Raw genomic sequence first — 18066 nt, forward strand, 5'->3', positions numbered from 1 at the left:
AACGCCGGCTTCCGGATGTCAGTCAAGTGCTGCTGACTCAGATGCTTGAAGCTTGAAGCTTAGACGGTGTTTCTACAAATATGTCCAAAAGATGCCTGCCAACATACAGTACATTTTATATATGTTTGATATACAGTATGTATGTGTTTTGATGTAATGTGTGTAATTGCATTAGTGTCTGTGTGCTTCTGATGTGAGAGATCAGAGCCCCTCTGCTGGTCAGTCCGCCTGTAGACGATTGATCCAGCAGACGGGAAAGGGGGAACAGGTCAAAATTTCAAAAGCTTTCTGTATCCTCTCTCTCTCCCACTCTAGAAATCAATTATGATACTATCCATAAGCATGCCATTTTTACCTTTTCCTACCTTCTCATCTCCTTTTTTCCTACATCCCTTTTTGCCTGTTATCTCTGTCTTTCTATCCTTTGTATTTTTGAGAAGAAGCTGCATAACAACTACTTTCCCAGCAAACCCTTAATTTCACTATCAACTACAGACAATGACTTTCCCCAGCAGATAGTCCGACAGACACTTAGACTTTCATCTTTTCAGCAGTCTCTGCCATTTTATGATATGCATTAGGACATAGCAAAAGGCATTTCTGGCAATCGGCTAAGCTAAAAACAAGGCTTACCTAGTCTGTTGCAGGCCATATTTCGGCCTTTGTCATGGCTCAAAAACTGACATCTATAGAAAATACAAATATATATATCTATATAAGAAAACTTACACACCTGGCAGAGATCTGCACTCCACTGAGTGCACCCTTCTAGTTAACTAGTGTGAAGTATTCCAGTGCATGATAGAAAAAAAAAAGAAAAAGAAAGAAAAGAGAGAAAATGACTGCATCTCTAGGGTTGCAGTTTACCGTAGAATACATTTTGCTTATAAATGGTACCATGGTCTAGATGCCATGAAGAAATTCAGTATATCTCGCGTTTTGTGGAAATCGGTGTAGAGGCTGCCAGTGTTCTTCTTTATGGTCTGCTTTATTTGCAATAATTATACTTTTAAAGACCTACTAAGTACTTTTATTTGTGAGAATGGATTTGTTAGAGACTACAATGGTCAATTTCAGCCTTCGCTAAAACTGGATATTAAACATTTCCTAAAATAACCCTTTTGTATCACTTTTTGTTACAGGATGGAGTCCACAGAGAAGTGTGAAGTAGTGATACAGCATTTCAATGGAAAATACCTGAAAACCCCGCCAGGAATTCCAGGTGAGTCTCCCTCCCTTGCTTTACATTACTCTCACATCACCCATCTCTTTCCTTTCTTTCTTGGAAAATCATCACCTTTGCAATGAGAAACCCTCCTTTCTAATTCAATTATGGTAATTTCTCATCTCAGATCTGCAGGACAGCTTGATAGATTGTATATGCTGTTGTTTCTGACACCTGAAGCTAGCTGTCTTGGCTATGGCTGAATAGCTGACGGTTCTATAGGTCTCTTCCTCTCTCCCTCTCCTTCTCTGTCACCATCTCTCTCCCTCCCTGGTGGTGCTGCTGCTGCAGGCTGGAACTTCTCAGGCAGGAGAAAGCCCTCTTAATATTCACACTCATGCCTCTGTGCTGTTCTTTGCAATCTACTTAAGAGCTTGCACTCGCCCCTCTTTCCTCTCCTGCTCGTGCTCTCTGTTGCCGTGTCCTCTCTCCTTCCTATCTGTCTTGTCTGCAGTCACCCAAAACACTGGAAGAAGCTGGCCAAGGAGAGAACTGGCAGGGAAAGAAAGAATGTCACCAAATGGAGACAGATTAAGAGACAAGATTGTATCTTATTGTGTGTTAGCACAGAAAGTTGTCTTTTATTCAGTGTCCAAAGTCATCATTACTGTCCCACAAGTTTAAAACAAAAAGACAAAGCACTGGAAAGGTTGGAAACAGTGCACGTCTCTAAGGGAGTAAGTGTGACAAGAGGCAGCAGCAAAAAGAGAAGCAAGGTAGAGGGAGAGTAGAGCTATGAAAGAAAGAGTCAGAGGGAAAGGCTAGTATGAAGAGGAAAAAAAGTGCTGTCTAAGCAGTTTTGGGGCCAGGTGCTGCGGCGCTCAAAGCCTCCTGTGCGTCCCAGCAGGACGTGCGGGCCAGACAGGGTGATACCGAGGAGATCTCCTTCACCCTGTGGCAATTTTATTAACAATTCTCATACCTCCAACCAGCGGCACAGAAAGAGGCCCATAAATCGCTCTCCACTATTCAGTAATATCTCAGAGAGACTGGATTTAGAATCTCCATATATGTTCAGCCACTGCATAGCCAGCGGCCATTAAAGGCAAGGTGAGTGGTTATATTGAAGTTGAGCCGTAATAGGAAACCTTTAAAGCTGTAATATCAGGCTGACCTTCCCCTTTAAGGGTCTATCTCCCAGCCGCTCAGGGTTTATAATTGTTAATGGATTGTCCAGGCTTGTGCCAAGCATGGAGATTTACTGCCTTGATCTAGGAAATCCTTCTGTGGAATTAAGAATGGTTAAGTTTACAAGATCTGCTCTGGTCTGGTGCTACTGTGTTCCCTCCTGAAAGGTCCATGAAATCTCCCTTTTCCCTTGCTGCATACCTGAATGTACACACAAGAGTACCAGTTGCAAAAGAAATTATTATTCATTGTGTTGTTGTCATTTGTGAGTTGAGGTAGTGCACACCATAATGAATTTAATGAATGATTATGATTTACTACAACTTGAGTCTTATTTTCGTAGATTTTGCAGTCATGTCTATCAGTTGTAATAATAAAATAAAATATTGCTGAGATGTGGGAACCTGACATTGCTGCAGCAAAGCCTGACAGGGAAAGAAACCCAAGCAGTAAGGCTATCTGACAGCTTGTAAGCAAGCCAACAGTCTATCTTGATCAGAGGTACTGAAATACAAGTCTTAGAGGTCCACTTAATGCATGATGATATTTCAGTCCAAAAACTCTGTACTGGAGACACTGGTATAAATTTTCATTTAATTCATTTGAGTCTGTATGTAGTAAGTATGAGTTCTTCACTGTATTCATTGTGGAAATGTTTGATTTTACAATTATTCTGCTGGAATCTGGAAACAACCTTGCGTCTTGTGTCGACTAGTTAGGATGAATGATGACAGATGAGGTGATAGCGATGTGACACTCAAAAGTGGTCCAGGTCAGGTTGCTATTAAATTTTCCATCCACCTATTGAGTATTTATATTCAAGATGATCTAAACCAAGTAAAACCAAAAGTGAGCACATCAGAATAGTCAATAAAATCCCTCATTGCAGAGGAAAACTGTGTTCACAGGCAAGTGCTGCATAGCAAGTAGAGTTGGTCAAAGCTGAACCATGAAGGGGTTTGTTTAATCCTACCTGATCATTTGACTATTCATGTTCCTTGCCTTGTCTGACGTCTTTTTTTGCATTATCATATCTCAGATTTTAACTTGGTGAGTACAATGTTAGTATTTCTGATAATAATATCCAAAATTACATTCAAAAAGTGTAAGACCCAAATAAGAATTAAAAAAAGAGTTATCCTTTAAGTCTACAGTAATTGATATGCCTCAGATTCTGAAATGCTGTCCCTCTGATGATAGTTGTATTCTTGAATACTAATAGATAAAGGCTTATTCTGCCATTCCTTTGATAGTTTTCCTCTAGTTTTTAGTTCATAGAGGAGGATAGGGATTGAGGAAGTGTGTTTTTTTTCCTTCTCTGACACTGTCCATGCTGACTTGCTGTCTGCTAAATGGAGATCTCTGGACATTCCTCTGTTATCAAACTCAGATGTTCCTCTGAGGAGGACCTCAGGGCTGTTTCTGTTTCTCACAGAGGCAGCCAACATCCCCTTATAGATGTCTGTTTTTGTGTGTATATGCAAGTTATATGTTCTTTACATCTGTTTCTGTGTGTTCTGATTCACGTGTCCATTTTTAAATTTATGCATTTTAAAACCGGAGCACATACATACTGTATTTGTGTCCTGACTGTGTCTGTGTCAGTGTGTGTGTGTCATGTTGGTGGTATTTCCCCAGAGCCCCTTGCTATGCAGGGCAGCTTCTTCATCCATCCTGCTTTGACAGCTCAGCGGCACCCCCCGGGGGGGGGGGCCCTGCCACACACAGCACAGCAGGAGCATGTGTGTGTGTGTGCGCACATGCATGGATATGCTTGTGTGACAGCCATGACTACTACTCTGTGTGAGCCTTGACACATACACACACACACACACACAAACCACATAAGCACAAATATAGTCATGCACCACTAACTTTGACCTGAATGGAATGTCAACATCCATATAATGCTAATGAGATCCCTTTTTTCCACCATTTAGCGTTTGAAACATTGCCCACAAACACACACAAAGTAGCTGTAGTAGCACACACAGGCCTACACACATGCACAACAACACTCTAAACATGCACGCATGCACATACACATGTACACACTCTTCTCAGTGTACCAAGCTTGTTCACCAGTCCTCTCTAGCCCAAATCTGACAAGCCTCTGCATTTCTAGTTTAGCCACTCAATCACACTCTGTCAAGAGATTTCCGTGTGTGTGTGTGTGTATGTGTGTGTGTGTGTGTGAATGATGGGGGGTGGGTCTAGTTATAGCTGCCCCCCTCTACTCAGGTGTGTCCAGTGGTAATACAAAAGGATATTGAGTTGTAACCTTGCTGTCCCATACCAGGAAGTAAATATCTAGATGTCAGGTGCCAGGTCATCTGTTAAATTCAACTGACCATGGGAAAATAAACGGACAGGAAGTCACCATATTGGCAGGAAGCTAACATTGAGTTGCAGATAACGCAAGGGCACAGGAGGGAGGTTGCAGAGAGGAGGATCATGGAGATGCTAACAGAAGGCAGCTAATGGAAACATAGATTGTTTCCATACACTTCCTGTTTAAATTTTAATGTACAGTAATAACTTCTAACTTCCTTGTGATTACATGAGATGTTGAGTTGATATACAGTGGTATGAGATGATAGCAGATGGTGGCTAATGATATTTAAATGACTTCCGTATTCTTAATGTTTAGTTTTTAATGGAATCATATGTAATTTTCTAGTGGTTACATGTGTTATTTAGGTAAAATATATGGTGTAATGCACTTTTGATTTATGTTATAATTCAGAGTTGACATATACAACATGTACAATATCAAGACTTATATTGATTGAACATCTTTTATGACTGTAACATAAGTAATAAGTGCAGTAAATATGAGATGCACTGTTATATTTTTTTGTAAGCAATTAAATGCAACAACGAAAAAGGTGCTTACCAGCAACTACAATTTAAAACTAGTCCATGTGTTCCAAGTTCTACAGAAACAAGTACTACCATGCTCGCATATAGATGCATCTAATCAGCCATCCATGTCAGGTTTGTTTGGTGAGGCCTGGTTGATATGAGAGGTGCGTAGCAGTCGTCCAACAAGCCAGGCCTGCTCCAGCCACTCTGCTCTGCCCACGTCTGATTGTGATTCAGAGAGAGGGACATGATCGATAGCCCTGATGGAGCACTACAGCTGTTTAGCTATTCTGTGCAATGCGGCAGCCGCTCTCCCTGTCGCTGTTGTCGGCCGTGAGCGTGCATACACTCGCACACAGATACGAACTCTTACATAGATACATACATGAATATATATAAGATGCATGCATGTGTTTTCACATACGGATATACAGTATTTATATATATATACATTGTGACACAAAGATGCACTTAGGCTGCACACACAGATAGACAGATGGACTTATACACTCATGTAGACACAATAACCTCCTTTCTGAAGAATGAACAACTTCATAGTTTAGGTAAGAATAAAGAGTTATCTTTGTTTTTCAGTGGATGTGGATTTACTCAATACATGAAATAAATGGAATTTATGAAATGTGACTACAGCAATAAACTATACTGAAGTGAGCCCAGTGAGCCCACAGGGACGCATTATGATTTACACTGCAACCCTGAGCACTGGGAAAGTCAAAGGAAGCGCAGATAAAAAGTGATTTAATCCGCTGGCTCCACTGAGCCTCCCTGATTAAAGCCCTTCGTCCTACAATGCATTAAACAGCTTAGAAATGACACCCTATGGTAAATGTAATTCGAACCGGAGATACATTAGCCATTGTTTGGTTTTGGCATGTGAGTAATCTCATGTACATCCTATATTGTGTGTCGGCGTTTGCAGAAAGGAAATTGATAACATTTGATACACTGTATGTGCTGTGCTGCTCAGTCAAATTCATGCTCTTTGTGTGATTCAACTTATTTTCATTGTCAACAGTCAAACAAACAGCTAAATAAACAAGGAGGTGTGTTTTCAGAAGGACTAGATACCGGTTGCCAAATGACTGCACCAGACTTTGATGAATCTAGCACTGTCATGGATGTCTAACTGTGCAAACAGAGATTCAGACCAGACTGAATGTGCAGTACAGTGTAACACTGCAGCTTCTTCCTTTTCACTTCCGTTGTTGTTGCTCACTCCGTTGTCCTGCTGCCAATATGGCAGCAGAGCTGATAGCCAGCTCCAATATTGTCCAATAGATGCTGGATAAATAATGAAAACCACATCAGGAAGCAGCCACAGTGGCCCTGGGAGATGGAACCAAACGGAAACATGCAATATGTACAAGCTTTCCTGCTTCTTTTTTTCACAGCACTCTGGCATTTCTCTCTCTAACATTATCTGTTTTCACAATTTCTTTTCAAACCGCAGTGACTGTCTCTGTCTGTCCTCACTCACACTCTGTCTTTCAGTTCCAAAGCACACTATTACCCCCATTCCACCAACTCAAACCTAGTTCTGGTCCTGGGCTCTGCCGGTGCTGGTTCACATTTGGTTCAACTAGTGAACTTCCAAGGACCAGCTTGCTTTTCCACAGGCTAGAGAGCCAAGTTGTTACATAACTGTACACACCTCCGGTTTCCTAGCAACTTTAACGCCAACTTCAAGCGCTTCACACTCCAACATAGTAGGTGGCAGTAATGCACCTTAATGCTGGTCGCCACCTGCCATTAAACGGAAAAAAGAAGAACTTCAAGCACAACAACAATGGCGGACTACATCACAGCTTTACAGTTTGGATGTGTTTGAAATCGCATACTAAAGTACTGCCAACTACATACTCAATCAGTACGGACTACATACTGCCTACTAAATGAACAATTAAGTTTGCCATTACCAGCAGACTGTTCACACTGAAGTATAAGACATGACGTGGTCACATCACTGTATCACACGACTGACAGACAGTCTCACCTGGCCAGCAGCTCCTCACATCTCTAAAAACATTGCAGCAAATTTCCAAACAGTCGTTATTTAGATAAACTGGACAAATATTGGGAATCTAAATGGTTACTTTCTTGCCTGAAAAATATTAAAACTTGATTAAAAGTGATTAACATCTTCTAGCCTGGTTCAAAATCTCCACCGTCATGCAGTCTGAAGAGATGCAATGCGTTTTGGTTTTGGTTGGTCTCAATAATCCTGTCCCTGACATAAGTGGTTCTGTGTTCAAGTCCAGCAAAGCGTTGGTGCCGCTCTGGGACCAGTTTTCCTGGCCGAGAGCCGGTTCTTTGGCTGTCGAAACGTGAAGAACTGGTTCGAGATGAGGCACTGGCTCTGAACCGGTCCTCAAACTGCATTGGTCAAAGAGGGGAATGTATAGTGTAAAAAACTTTGAGTTAGGCCCATAGTAAAAGCCATGTTCTTCATGGGGACTTGTGGGAAACATCAGATCTTTTCTCATGCAAAGCACTCCTCATATGAACATGAACGCGTTTGGAAAATCCAGATCCAATTCCTGGTTTTCTGATCCAGATGACTCCCAGGCTCTGATGGAACCACCGCAGCTGTCAGGCTAGTGCCAGACAGAGTTCATGGGGGCCACTCTTTGGCAAGCCCCTCTTTAAACATAACACAGCATAGACCAAAAGACAGTCCTGAACCCCAAGTGCTGGCCCAACGACACATCCCGTCATTATTTGCAGAACACAAGGCCTGTGCCACTGCTGGTGGGGGAGCCGTTGCAGAAAAAGATTCCCTCCCTGTTGGCATCCTCACCAAGGCAACGGTGCCAAGATAGCAGAGACAGCCCACAGTATTAAAACGTCCCTTGCTGAATTAAGGCAAGTCCCAAATCACTTGGTAAGTCACAAAAAGCCCTTCTGAAACTGTCAGTCATACTTGAGTAATCCATGTTAATTTCTGCAATCCCTCCCACATTCCCCTGGCTAATAACTGGCCTGTCGGCAGGCCCATTTCTCTTCCCTATGGCATGTAGATTTAACGCGCAGCCAAGTAGGTTGGTGGCTTGGCTGTCAGTGTGTCTCAGACATGGCTGCCTCTCCAAGTACACCGAGGCACTTTTTTTTCCCATGATGCATCTGTGTGTCATGTGTGGGTGATGATCTGTGAATTGTTTATATCTAATATTTTCCTTCTACTTTTTTGACAGAAACAAAAGGTCAAATCCATTATGTATTGATAATTCATTTACTGCTGCTCATCTTGCAGAGACTGACTGTCAACCAGAGTAAACTAGCCATATTTCTGTCTCTGTTTGTGATCCTCAGCGACAATAAGACAGCTTTTCAATATACACTGCCACAGATAATAATTAGCCACCAAACCTCCCTTTCAAATGCAATTCTCAGGATATTGCATCGTAATGAAATCTGTCCTCTTAGTATGAACCTTCCACCCTCCCACCCCTGACTTCACCCGCCTCCCATTAGAGTCAGGACACACAGGAAGTTATTATTGGCATCCACAGTAAATCAGACAGCTTCCTGAAAAAGGATCAATTTCCCCCGATGCACTTTCTCATTATAACCTTATCTCGCCCACAGACAATAATCTGGATTTGTCACGCTTTGTTTGTTTTGCCACTGAACTGTATCAATCATGAGCGAAGCCAAGGGTTAGCAGAGAGAGGAGGAGAGAGAAGCCGCTTTGAGTGGATCTGTCACTGAAATATAAAGTATTCACCTGCTGCAGTCCCCATCCACAGAAAATAATATAAGCCCTTTGATTGGCTTCAAAGTTTGTTTAGGCAGAGAAGAGCAGCTCTGGCTCCTGTAAGGGTTTAGGCAGGAACGATTGACTTTGCTCTCCACTCAACCACATCTAATGTGGAGCGAGACAGAATGGAGGAGAGTTACCATGAGAAAAAGATACATAACGAGGGAGAGTAATAGAGAGAAGTATAGCAGGAGTGCGATGGAAAGAAATAGATTAAGAGCTGAGGAAATGTGACAGGAATAAGAGAGGGAGATGAAAGAGAACAGATGGAAAAGGGCAGCGAGGGGAAGAAAGTGATGGGCGACATAGGGAAGCAGAAGAGAGAGGAGTGAAAGTTGGATCAACCCCGTGCTTTTGGAAGGTTAAATTTGAGTAAAGTTTAGGTTGCTGCATCTGCAGCAGATGAGATGAAAGGATGACATTGACTGCGCAGCCGCTTCGTGAGCTTGACCCCCACGACCCCGGCCCAGCTGTCGACCATGTTGATCCCCCTTCTACCTTTCTCCCTCTCACCCTTCTCACATCTCTCCTTGCTCTTTTTTTTGTTGTCCTTACTTTTATACTCTGACTCTCATCTGTCCCCCCCCTCTCTTATCTTCCCTGCCGCCACTGTCTTTCATCCCTCACTTGTGTCCTCCCCTCCTCTCTCACTCGCTATTCTACGCATCACACACACATTCCTGCTCATCCCTCCCTAACGCTCGTCTATGTTTCTGGATGTAGCTGAGTGCACACAATGTAAGTGCAAGCAAAATAAGCACCTGAGGCTGCGTTTATTTATGAAGAACATTTTCCTCTCTTCTTTGTTTGACATGTGTTCAGTCTGTTTCATTGATGCGTTTGCCTTTCTTTTATTCCATGGATATACTCACGGTGTGGATAGTTGACAGTAATAAAGTTTTTTACTTGTCGGCTGTTAAATATTTTATACTTTGAAGTGAAACAACAACAAGGTTGGGTCAGAAATGAATCCTGGGCTTGGTGAAAGAATGCTCTTGAATGTAAAATGTCTATGAATTTGTAATGCACCCAGTTATTAAGAATGCATTTTTTTTCACATTTTGCTTCATTGCAAATTGAATTGTTTTTAAATGTTCTAGGGCAGATAAGAGTCGTCCTCTTCTGTGAGGCCCGATATGAGTCTCCAGTTGAGGTGAAGTGCAGAGTTGTGATTTCAAATACAGCACAGAATGCAAATGTATTATTTCATAATTCACTAAAATTGAGAGGGACAAGGGTCTGCTAAAAATTCATCATATACAGTAAGTACATTCATCTATTGCCGAGTATATTATGTTCTGTTTCTGTACGTGCCAGCAACCAGCACTACCCAGTGAAACCACTTTGGGGACACAGTAGTTACTGGATGTCGGAGTATTTCTTATTCTCTTGTGACTTACAGTCAGGCAAGGTCAGGAATAAGGCTGCTGACTTTACAGTCATGGGCAAAATCCTCTAGATTTTGGGTGGAGCTCTTACTAGATCTAACTGCTCTCTCCACCACTCTTGGAAATGAAGTCTTGCGATGTGCACGTTATCTTCACGGATCCGCAGATTCCAGGTTATAGCCATCAGTCAACTTAATCTAATGCAGGACCTGAGGCAATGCATTTCTTTTGCAAAGAATAATATTCAGCCTCTCAGCAGATACAGTAGGTCACTGAGCTCATAGCCTTTCGGCCAGCCTGCCCATCCTCCAGAATGAAGATTAAGTTTGCTGAGGAGGATAATCATGCTCCGAGGTCTCTGTGGTATGCAAGCAATTCAGCTGGCTTGCTGTCTGTGATGCACTGGTTGACTCCTCTCTCTCACCCACACCTTTCATTAGATTAGAGTATCACAACACATGATTTTTGATCGCAGCTCTCCAGTTTTTTTCACTATAGCCTGTTTTTATTATCTTGTAAAGTTTAAATTTGGTAGTCAACAAAAGTAATGAGGCATAGCCAGGTCATCTGACTGACCAGAATTGACCTCAGGACTGATTGTGTCCTGTGTGTGCTTGCGTCAGGGAAGCAGGAAAAAAAAAAAAAAAAGGCAGGCATCAGTTACACCCGGCCACGTCACTGTCACTGTCCCGGGACACAGAGGGCAGTGAGATAAATCTAGCTGCTGCCCCCAAAATAGAGCGCGAGCCTCCATTAGAACAGGACGCAGGCTGTGTGAGAACAAGCAGAGGTCACTGTGGTCAGCAGAGTTATTTCTGTAGCACCACCGGACCTCCAGGAATGGACGCCCATTCATTCATCCGACTGCCTGCCAGCAGGGCAGGGGACACACACAGAGACACTAAAAATGCATACACACCTACAGGCTCTGCCAATGGACGATTGGTGGGAGTAGGACGTTTTCCCTTTGGTGAAACTAACTGTGATGGCGTCCGAGTTGCCAATGTTTTTTGTCACCTAAGGCTATTTGTGTTTTTTTCTATGTGTATTTATATGAGAGCAGTCTGCTGGTTTTGGAGATGAAGGGCGATGGAAACACACCTGGTTCTGAGTGACCTCATGTCTCAAACGCCCTGTCTCTCTGTGTGTGTCTGTCTCTCTTTTCTTGGCTGGCAGTACAGCACATCATGGATATTGGATCACATTTGTGGTTTATTTCTCCTGCTTTTGCTCAACTTATATAGAAGATTTACAGTAGCTTACAGACATGGATGTACACTCTTTTACCATGGCAAAAAACACAGACAGTGTACAAACGGAAAACACACTAGCATGCCAACAGAATGATTTCCTACAGTTTCCTTTTCCTTTGTTCGTCGAGCCTCTCTCACTTTCTTTCTCCATCATCCTCTCATACATCCACACACACACACACACACACAAATACACACACATCAATAGTCCATTAGGAGTGTGTTGCTTTCATTACCTCCAGCTTGGCCCTGAGACAGCCTTCAGAGTGGAGTACAGCAGAGCAGAGCTGGCCAGGATTGGAGTATATATAGAGGGAAGTCTGGTAATTGCCAGCTCTCTGTTCTCTCTATCCTGTGCGTCAGGTGGAAAGTATGAATCCGTGGTATCTAGGGACCACCCCTGCTGCGCTGCACCGCATCTCGCTACAACTGTCTGTCCCCCCACCGGGCACAAGTAATAGGAGGAAAACAGAGAGCTTAAAGGCCTCAGAGAGTCCAACAACTGCCACTCTAACAATACACACCACCATGGGAATAAAAAAAAAAAAAAAAAATCAGGTAGCCCACACTATCAGCAGAGAGGCACCTAAAGATACATGCTTGCATGTCTTGCTTGCTACACAGTAGTAAGTGCTGTTACTGTAGTACGGCTTCCCTGTTGAACTGGAATATTTTGTTTGTTTAGTTTCATCTGACAGAAGGCACAAGGAAGGGTTTGAGGACTCCTAAAATATTTTAATGTGCTGTAAAACTTCAATTAAATACAGACTCCCAAATAAACGCATAATATAATGATACTGAATAACAATAAAGAGGTTATTGGACAAGTATTGCTCCAAGCCGTCAAACAAACACCAAACCCTGTAAGGCAGCTAATCAGAATCAAACATTCAAGAGTCAATTTCAACAGTTTTTGCTTGCACTATAGTAGAGACAAAATTTGTATTTTTTTTACTACACATTCATCAAATACATCTGTTTGAGATAATGTTTTATACAAAACGAGCATCAGTGATCAAAGCCTTATATTGCCAGTTTCATTGCAATGTTGCAAGGTTAATTATTTGTATTAGCTGCCGAAGAGCAGATTGTATTCACAAGCTATCATGTTGGAAAATGTCAAATTAGCAGACACGGCCGTTGCTGCATAAAAGGTCTTTTTTGATGCCAAAGTGTCCTTGAACATGATAACAGAGAGGATTGTCAAAACAGTCAATACTTGCAAATGCATTACAGTGTAGTAATACTATGACTGACAAAAATAAAGCTGATAGCAAGTTCATTTTTATACCTTAGTGAAATTAATGGAAATCAATATTATCAAGTTATAAAATGGTCACAGTCATGTAAAATATATACGATAGTCAAAAATATGCAAAAGACATACTTTCAAATGTCGTTGGAGAATAAAATGCTCTTCTATTCTATCGTACTGTATCTAGCCACTCATTAAGGAAATTGTATTAGACTACAAAAGGCATTGTTGTCTACAGGTGGAGTAAACAAAATGACTTATTTTTCTTATTTTTCCCATGTTAATTGTACTTACAGTATCTTCTAAATACAAGTGTATAATGGTGTTTTCAAAGTGTGACCTTTACCAGCCCTTACCATTTGTAGAGGTGTTGACTTAATGGCCTCTTTGCTGCGGCAGTCTCCCAGATAGCATTGATGTAGTTATGATAATACCACCACTAGGCTTTCCCACTCACCAGACCCTGTCCTGATCCTCTTACACATAGACACACAGATTTATGAATTACCTTGAGCTAGTCATATCTCTCTTTTAGCCCTAGACGTAATCTTGCCACAGATGCATCCAGATCAATTTTTCAGGATGTCTTATTTGTGGAAGCGAGCGGCAGGCTCGGCGCAGCGGGGTTGAGCGCGGGGTGGTGTATCCAATTTCAGGCTGCAAAGCAAATGGCCTTGGAGATCAAGGATTATACAGCAGATTTCTAAGTCGAGCTGGTATTGATTCGCTGTGCCCCTGGTGAACTCCAGATTGTACCTTTTCCATGTAAGCTTTTAAATGTTGCTGCCTCGTCAGTATCGCCCCTGATCTATAAGACTACAACAACTGACCCTTATAAATATGGCCTTTTGTTTTTCTAGATGTCCCTAGATATTGCATGGACCAGTGATCCAGTGGAAAGTGCATATGCTTAATTTTGTTCAGGATAAGGTATAATTTGTAGTTATAGGGTTGTAGCTGGTGCAGTTAGATGTATTAAAAGAGCATAATTAGCAGCACTTTAAGAGAGGAAAAATACTGTAAGTGTGTTGAATCACAGCATTTGAGAGATTTTGACATCTTATTGTGCGTCTATACCTCTACATTTATGCAGCCAGAATTTTAGTCAGGTTTTTAACAGTTATGTCACTGCTTCCATTATATCTGCCCATGAGGATGATTGTCAGATATTTACTTCTTCTTTTTTTGCTATTCTGGCAGTCCTCATCTCAGTTAATTTGCTTTGCTGGAGCCCCTCCACACTACAGCTGGTACTGATGAATGTCTGACCACCCAGATGCTGAATTTTTCCATAGAAACTTTACGTTTGAAATTCAGATCTGTGCAGCAAAGGCATTAATCACAAGAGTTTATATCAGTTCAAATGCGTTTTGATGTTCTGTCCCATACTGAGCAGCACTCTTGGCACCCCGCTGCGACTTCACAGTCTCCATCTCCTTCACCAGTCTGAGGCGCAGAATTAAAAGTTTGTTGTCCTGCCATTTAGCCATCTGTTCCGCAACTTCCGCTGCTCTCCACTGTTTTCTTCCTCTCCATCACACTTTCCTTCACACTCTTTCTCTCTCTTTGTCTCTCACACATACACACACATTGTAAACCAGCGAACACTGTACACCCACTTATTTGAGGTTTGGTAATTGCTTTTAGACAAGCTGAAAAAAGGAAAAGGAACATTTTTTCAAAGTCTAATTATTTAACAATACTCTCCCCCAAAATAAGGGAGGGAAAGACAGGCAAAGGGGGTTGTGATGGGTCTTGGGATCTGGTTAACTGGTCAAATAGGCCCATTATGGGGTAAAATCAACAGTGGGGAGTGTTAGATGTGGGCAAGCAAAGGGGAGAGCATGTCCAAATCCCCTCAGTTCACACAGCCATTACAAACAAGAGTGGATTAGCCAGGAGACCCCTGCTGGGACACTGAATGGATGAGAATGGGAAAGATGAGGGAGGCCGCTCCTCTCCAGCATTATCTAAATAACAGGCCGGGGAATTCAATAAGTACCGGCCTCATCAGACCTCATCAGCTCTCCCAATTAAGCTGCACATCATGGCGGCTGGCGGGCTGGTTGCTGTTGGTGACAGATGAGAGCCAGCGTGGGGATGTACTGCTTGCCTTTGCAGCAGTGCTGTGCTGGCTTAAATTCCTGACATTGTTTAAGTGGATGCACCAGTGTTTGTGTGTGTGTGTGTGTGTGTGTGTGTGTGTGTGTGTGTGGGACAGGTAGGTTGTTTCCGAATCACAAGCACAGATGAATATCATCAGTGAAACAACAGTACTTGCTCTTGTATCTAACTGCTAATTTACGGTCCACACTGACACTCAGGCCCACTTCCGCTGTGCTTCTTCTGTCTGTCCTTGATTCTGCATTGATGAGTACCTAACAACCAGCCTCAACTTCAAGTAAGAGGGAGTTACCTTCACCACGCTGGCGCTCGTGAACCCTAGTGATATCGATATTGTGTGTCAATATCGCTCCCCTCCCACATTACCTCCCTGTGTTTCCCCAAGGGTCAGGACATGTAGAGAAAAAAACACGACTCTCCCACATCGATTGGGGCCCATTAACGCAGGCTGAGAAAAACAAAGCCTTTCATCACGTCTGAGATGTTTAGGCAAGGACTTACACAAAGTTGTTCTCCACAGGTCAGAATTTCTCTCTCTGGTTAGCACTGTGATATCACTCTCTCAAGGGGATGAAGGGGCAGAGCTACTGAAGCTAATATAAATAATGCTGAAGAGTTTGTGGTTTTCTTCACTCTGATTTTGTACTTTGTTTTTTTGTTTTTTTTCTTCTTTGAAACAGAAGGAAGGCTGAAAGCAAAACAGTAGAGCACTGACACAGGAAGGAAGCGGGGTCAGATTTTGGCCAGGGATTGTTTTGTTTTGTTATTTTTATGGCATTCCTGCTTTAACAGTTTACGCCCTTTTGGTTGGTTTAAACAAAATTTAACATTGGTTATTTATGACATAATAAATAGACATATACATGAAATACACCTTTAATGATTTGCAAATAAGATGGACTTAAATATCTTTTAATTTAATTTATTTCTCATTTACTGTGAGTGAGGAGATATTGACATTTCCCTGGAAAACAGTTGATATATTCAGTGCGCACAAAGAAGGTCCCACTTTGTTATCAGCAACTTTTTCGGAAAGAGGGAGAAAAAATTAATGTCAACACTGCTGGAGAACAAAGGGAATACCTAAGAAATGAAAGAATTATGAGCTTTGGGAATTTCTGATGTACTGTTTGAAGTCGGAAGTACAGGGTTCTGTCTGACAAAGCGCAGATGAGTGCAGTCTTAACTTGGGGCCTAACTCTAGCTTTTTAGTCTCGTGGTGCTGGTTTTGTAGTCCATCATCTGTCCCGTACAGCTAATCTTAAATTACCCAGCCAATTCATAACCAGGTGTGTGCCTACACATTTTATCAATGATTATGAGAATATTGTAACGCCAATACCAATTTATAACATCATAAATGTGCTTCTTGCCATCTTGCCTTACAGAATATTAAAGAGTGAGTCATCTGACATTTTAGTCAGGTGTCATTCACAAGAGATGCCTGGCAAAGGTCATCAAAAAAAACATAGCTTTAAATAAATATCATAATCATCAAATGTTGACACTGTGAAGGAGTTTACCCCAGTTTGTCTTTTACAGGTGTGAGAATAATTTTCAATATACCAAGACCGAGGTGTTTCATAAAATGATTTAGGAGGGCTGTCGCTTTTTCGAAAAGTCAAGTTTAAATGAATTCAAACTAAGAAGTTATTTGTTCAAATAAATTCGAATACAACCTGCTTTGACTGTAATAAGCATATGTGGCCAGCAATGTCAATCTGTCAGTGGTCAGAGAGAGTGTCTTACCGTTATAGTTTCCAGTGTGTCTTGAGGAAGCACTGTGTCAGACAAGGTTGTAGAGTTGAAGTGGTTCTGCACATTTCTGCCTCTCTTGTGTGGTAAGCTAGCAGGTGAGTCCTCAGTTCTGTTGTCGTTGTAGAGTGAGGCAGCTGATTTTTACAAAGTTGGTAAATAGCCTTATCTTTATGGTAATATTGCCCTCTATGGCATTGCCCTCAAAATACTTCCACACACTGCTTTCAGATGATTCGATGTTGTGATTATCCCATCAGGACGGCTTTGCTCATTAGTGTCCTTCTCTATTTTTATTTATTAGCTCAGTTTATTGATAGGTCAAAGAGCATGCAATAGGTCAAGCTGGTCGTGAATTTTAAGAACACCCCCTGCTGGATCACAAGGCAAACGGTCTGTTGCACTTACAGACAGTAAATTTTCAAACAGGTTATTACAGTTCAAATATTTCATTTTTCCACTATGTTCGAACAAAAGTTCGAATTTCGAATAAAAAGTGACAGCCCTATGATCTACCCCAACTTCCCATGTCACACGAAGGCAGAATAAAATGAGGTAAAAAAAGGAACAAAGAAGAAACCAAAAAGCAATTATGGGGTCTTAAAGATAGCTGAAGACTCTGAGAAAACAAGGCAAAAGAGAGGGAGCATGTCAATGAGAGTAACAGATTTTTATGAGGGGGGAATGGCAGAAAAATAGCACAGACGTTCCTTTGCTGCTTTTGGTGTGTGCATATGTGTGCATGTGTGTGCATGTGTGTGCGTGTGTGTGTGTGTGTGCATGGCTCCTTTTTTGAAAGTGAAAGAGCAAAGAGAGCTGCACCTGCACCTTCTATCAACCAGTGGAAAGCTCCTTTCAGCACAGCTTTAATTACAGTCTCTGCAGCTCTGCTCGGCTCAGACAGACCGGTCTCCACGCAGCCAACCAAATCCTCTCACACATAGCTGCCTTCCTCTGTCACAGAGTCGCCTGATCCCTAATCAGCCACGGTGCCACTCTTCATCGATCCCCAATCAGTTACAGTAAAGGGGACGCTATGGAACCCCTTCACACACGCACACCCTCCACCCCTTCCCCCCTTATTAGTCTGGTGGCCCGCTTTCATTGATCATAAATCAACGTCACTGGCAGCATTGGTCGTCAATCACCCCCCCGTGACATTATTGATCCAGCTGGTCCCACAGCTATAGGCTTGCCCTCAGCCCTCAGCCCACATTGCAGCCCGGCTGTGGCGTATCGATTCCCCCTCAGATACAGTATTGAGGGCTCTTTATTGATAATTCATTTATTGTGCT

The 18066-nt window shown here is 42.2% G+C and overlaps 1 protein-coding gene across 7 annotated transcripts in view; it reads left to right on the plus strand.

Moving 5' to 3' along the window:
• Window positions 1-18066, plus strand: part of rbms3 (RNA binding motif, single stranded interacting protein) — a 299179-nt gene that overhangs the window by 230048 nt on the left and 51065 nt on the right. For all 7 annotated transcript variants that reach the window (XM_044336701.1, XM_044336707.1, XM_044336702.1 and 4 more), the window contains one exon: window positions 1143-1222. In XM_044336701.1, coding sequence (XP_044192636.1) covers window positions 1143-1222 — 80 coding nt within the window. The remainder of the gene's footprint in view (window positions 1-1142; window positions 1223-18066) is intronic.

Source organism: Thunnus albacares, chromosome 19 (assembly GCF_914725855.1).
Source record: "Thunnus albacares chromosome 19, fThuAlb1.1, whole genome shotgun sequence".
Taxonomy (NCBI): domain Eukaryota; kingdom Metazoa; phylum Chordata; class Actinopteri; order Scombriformes; family Scombridae; genus Thunnus; species Thunnus albacares.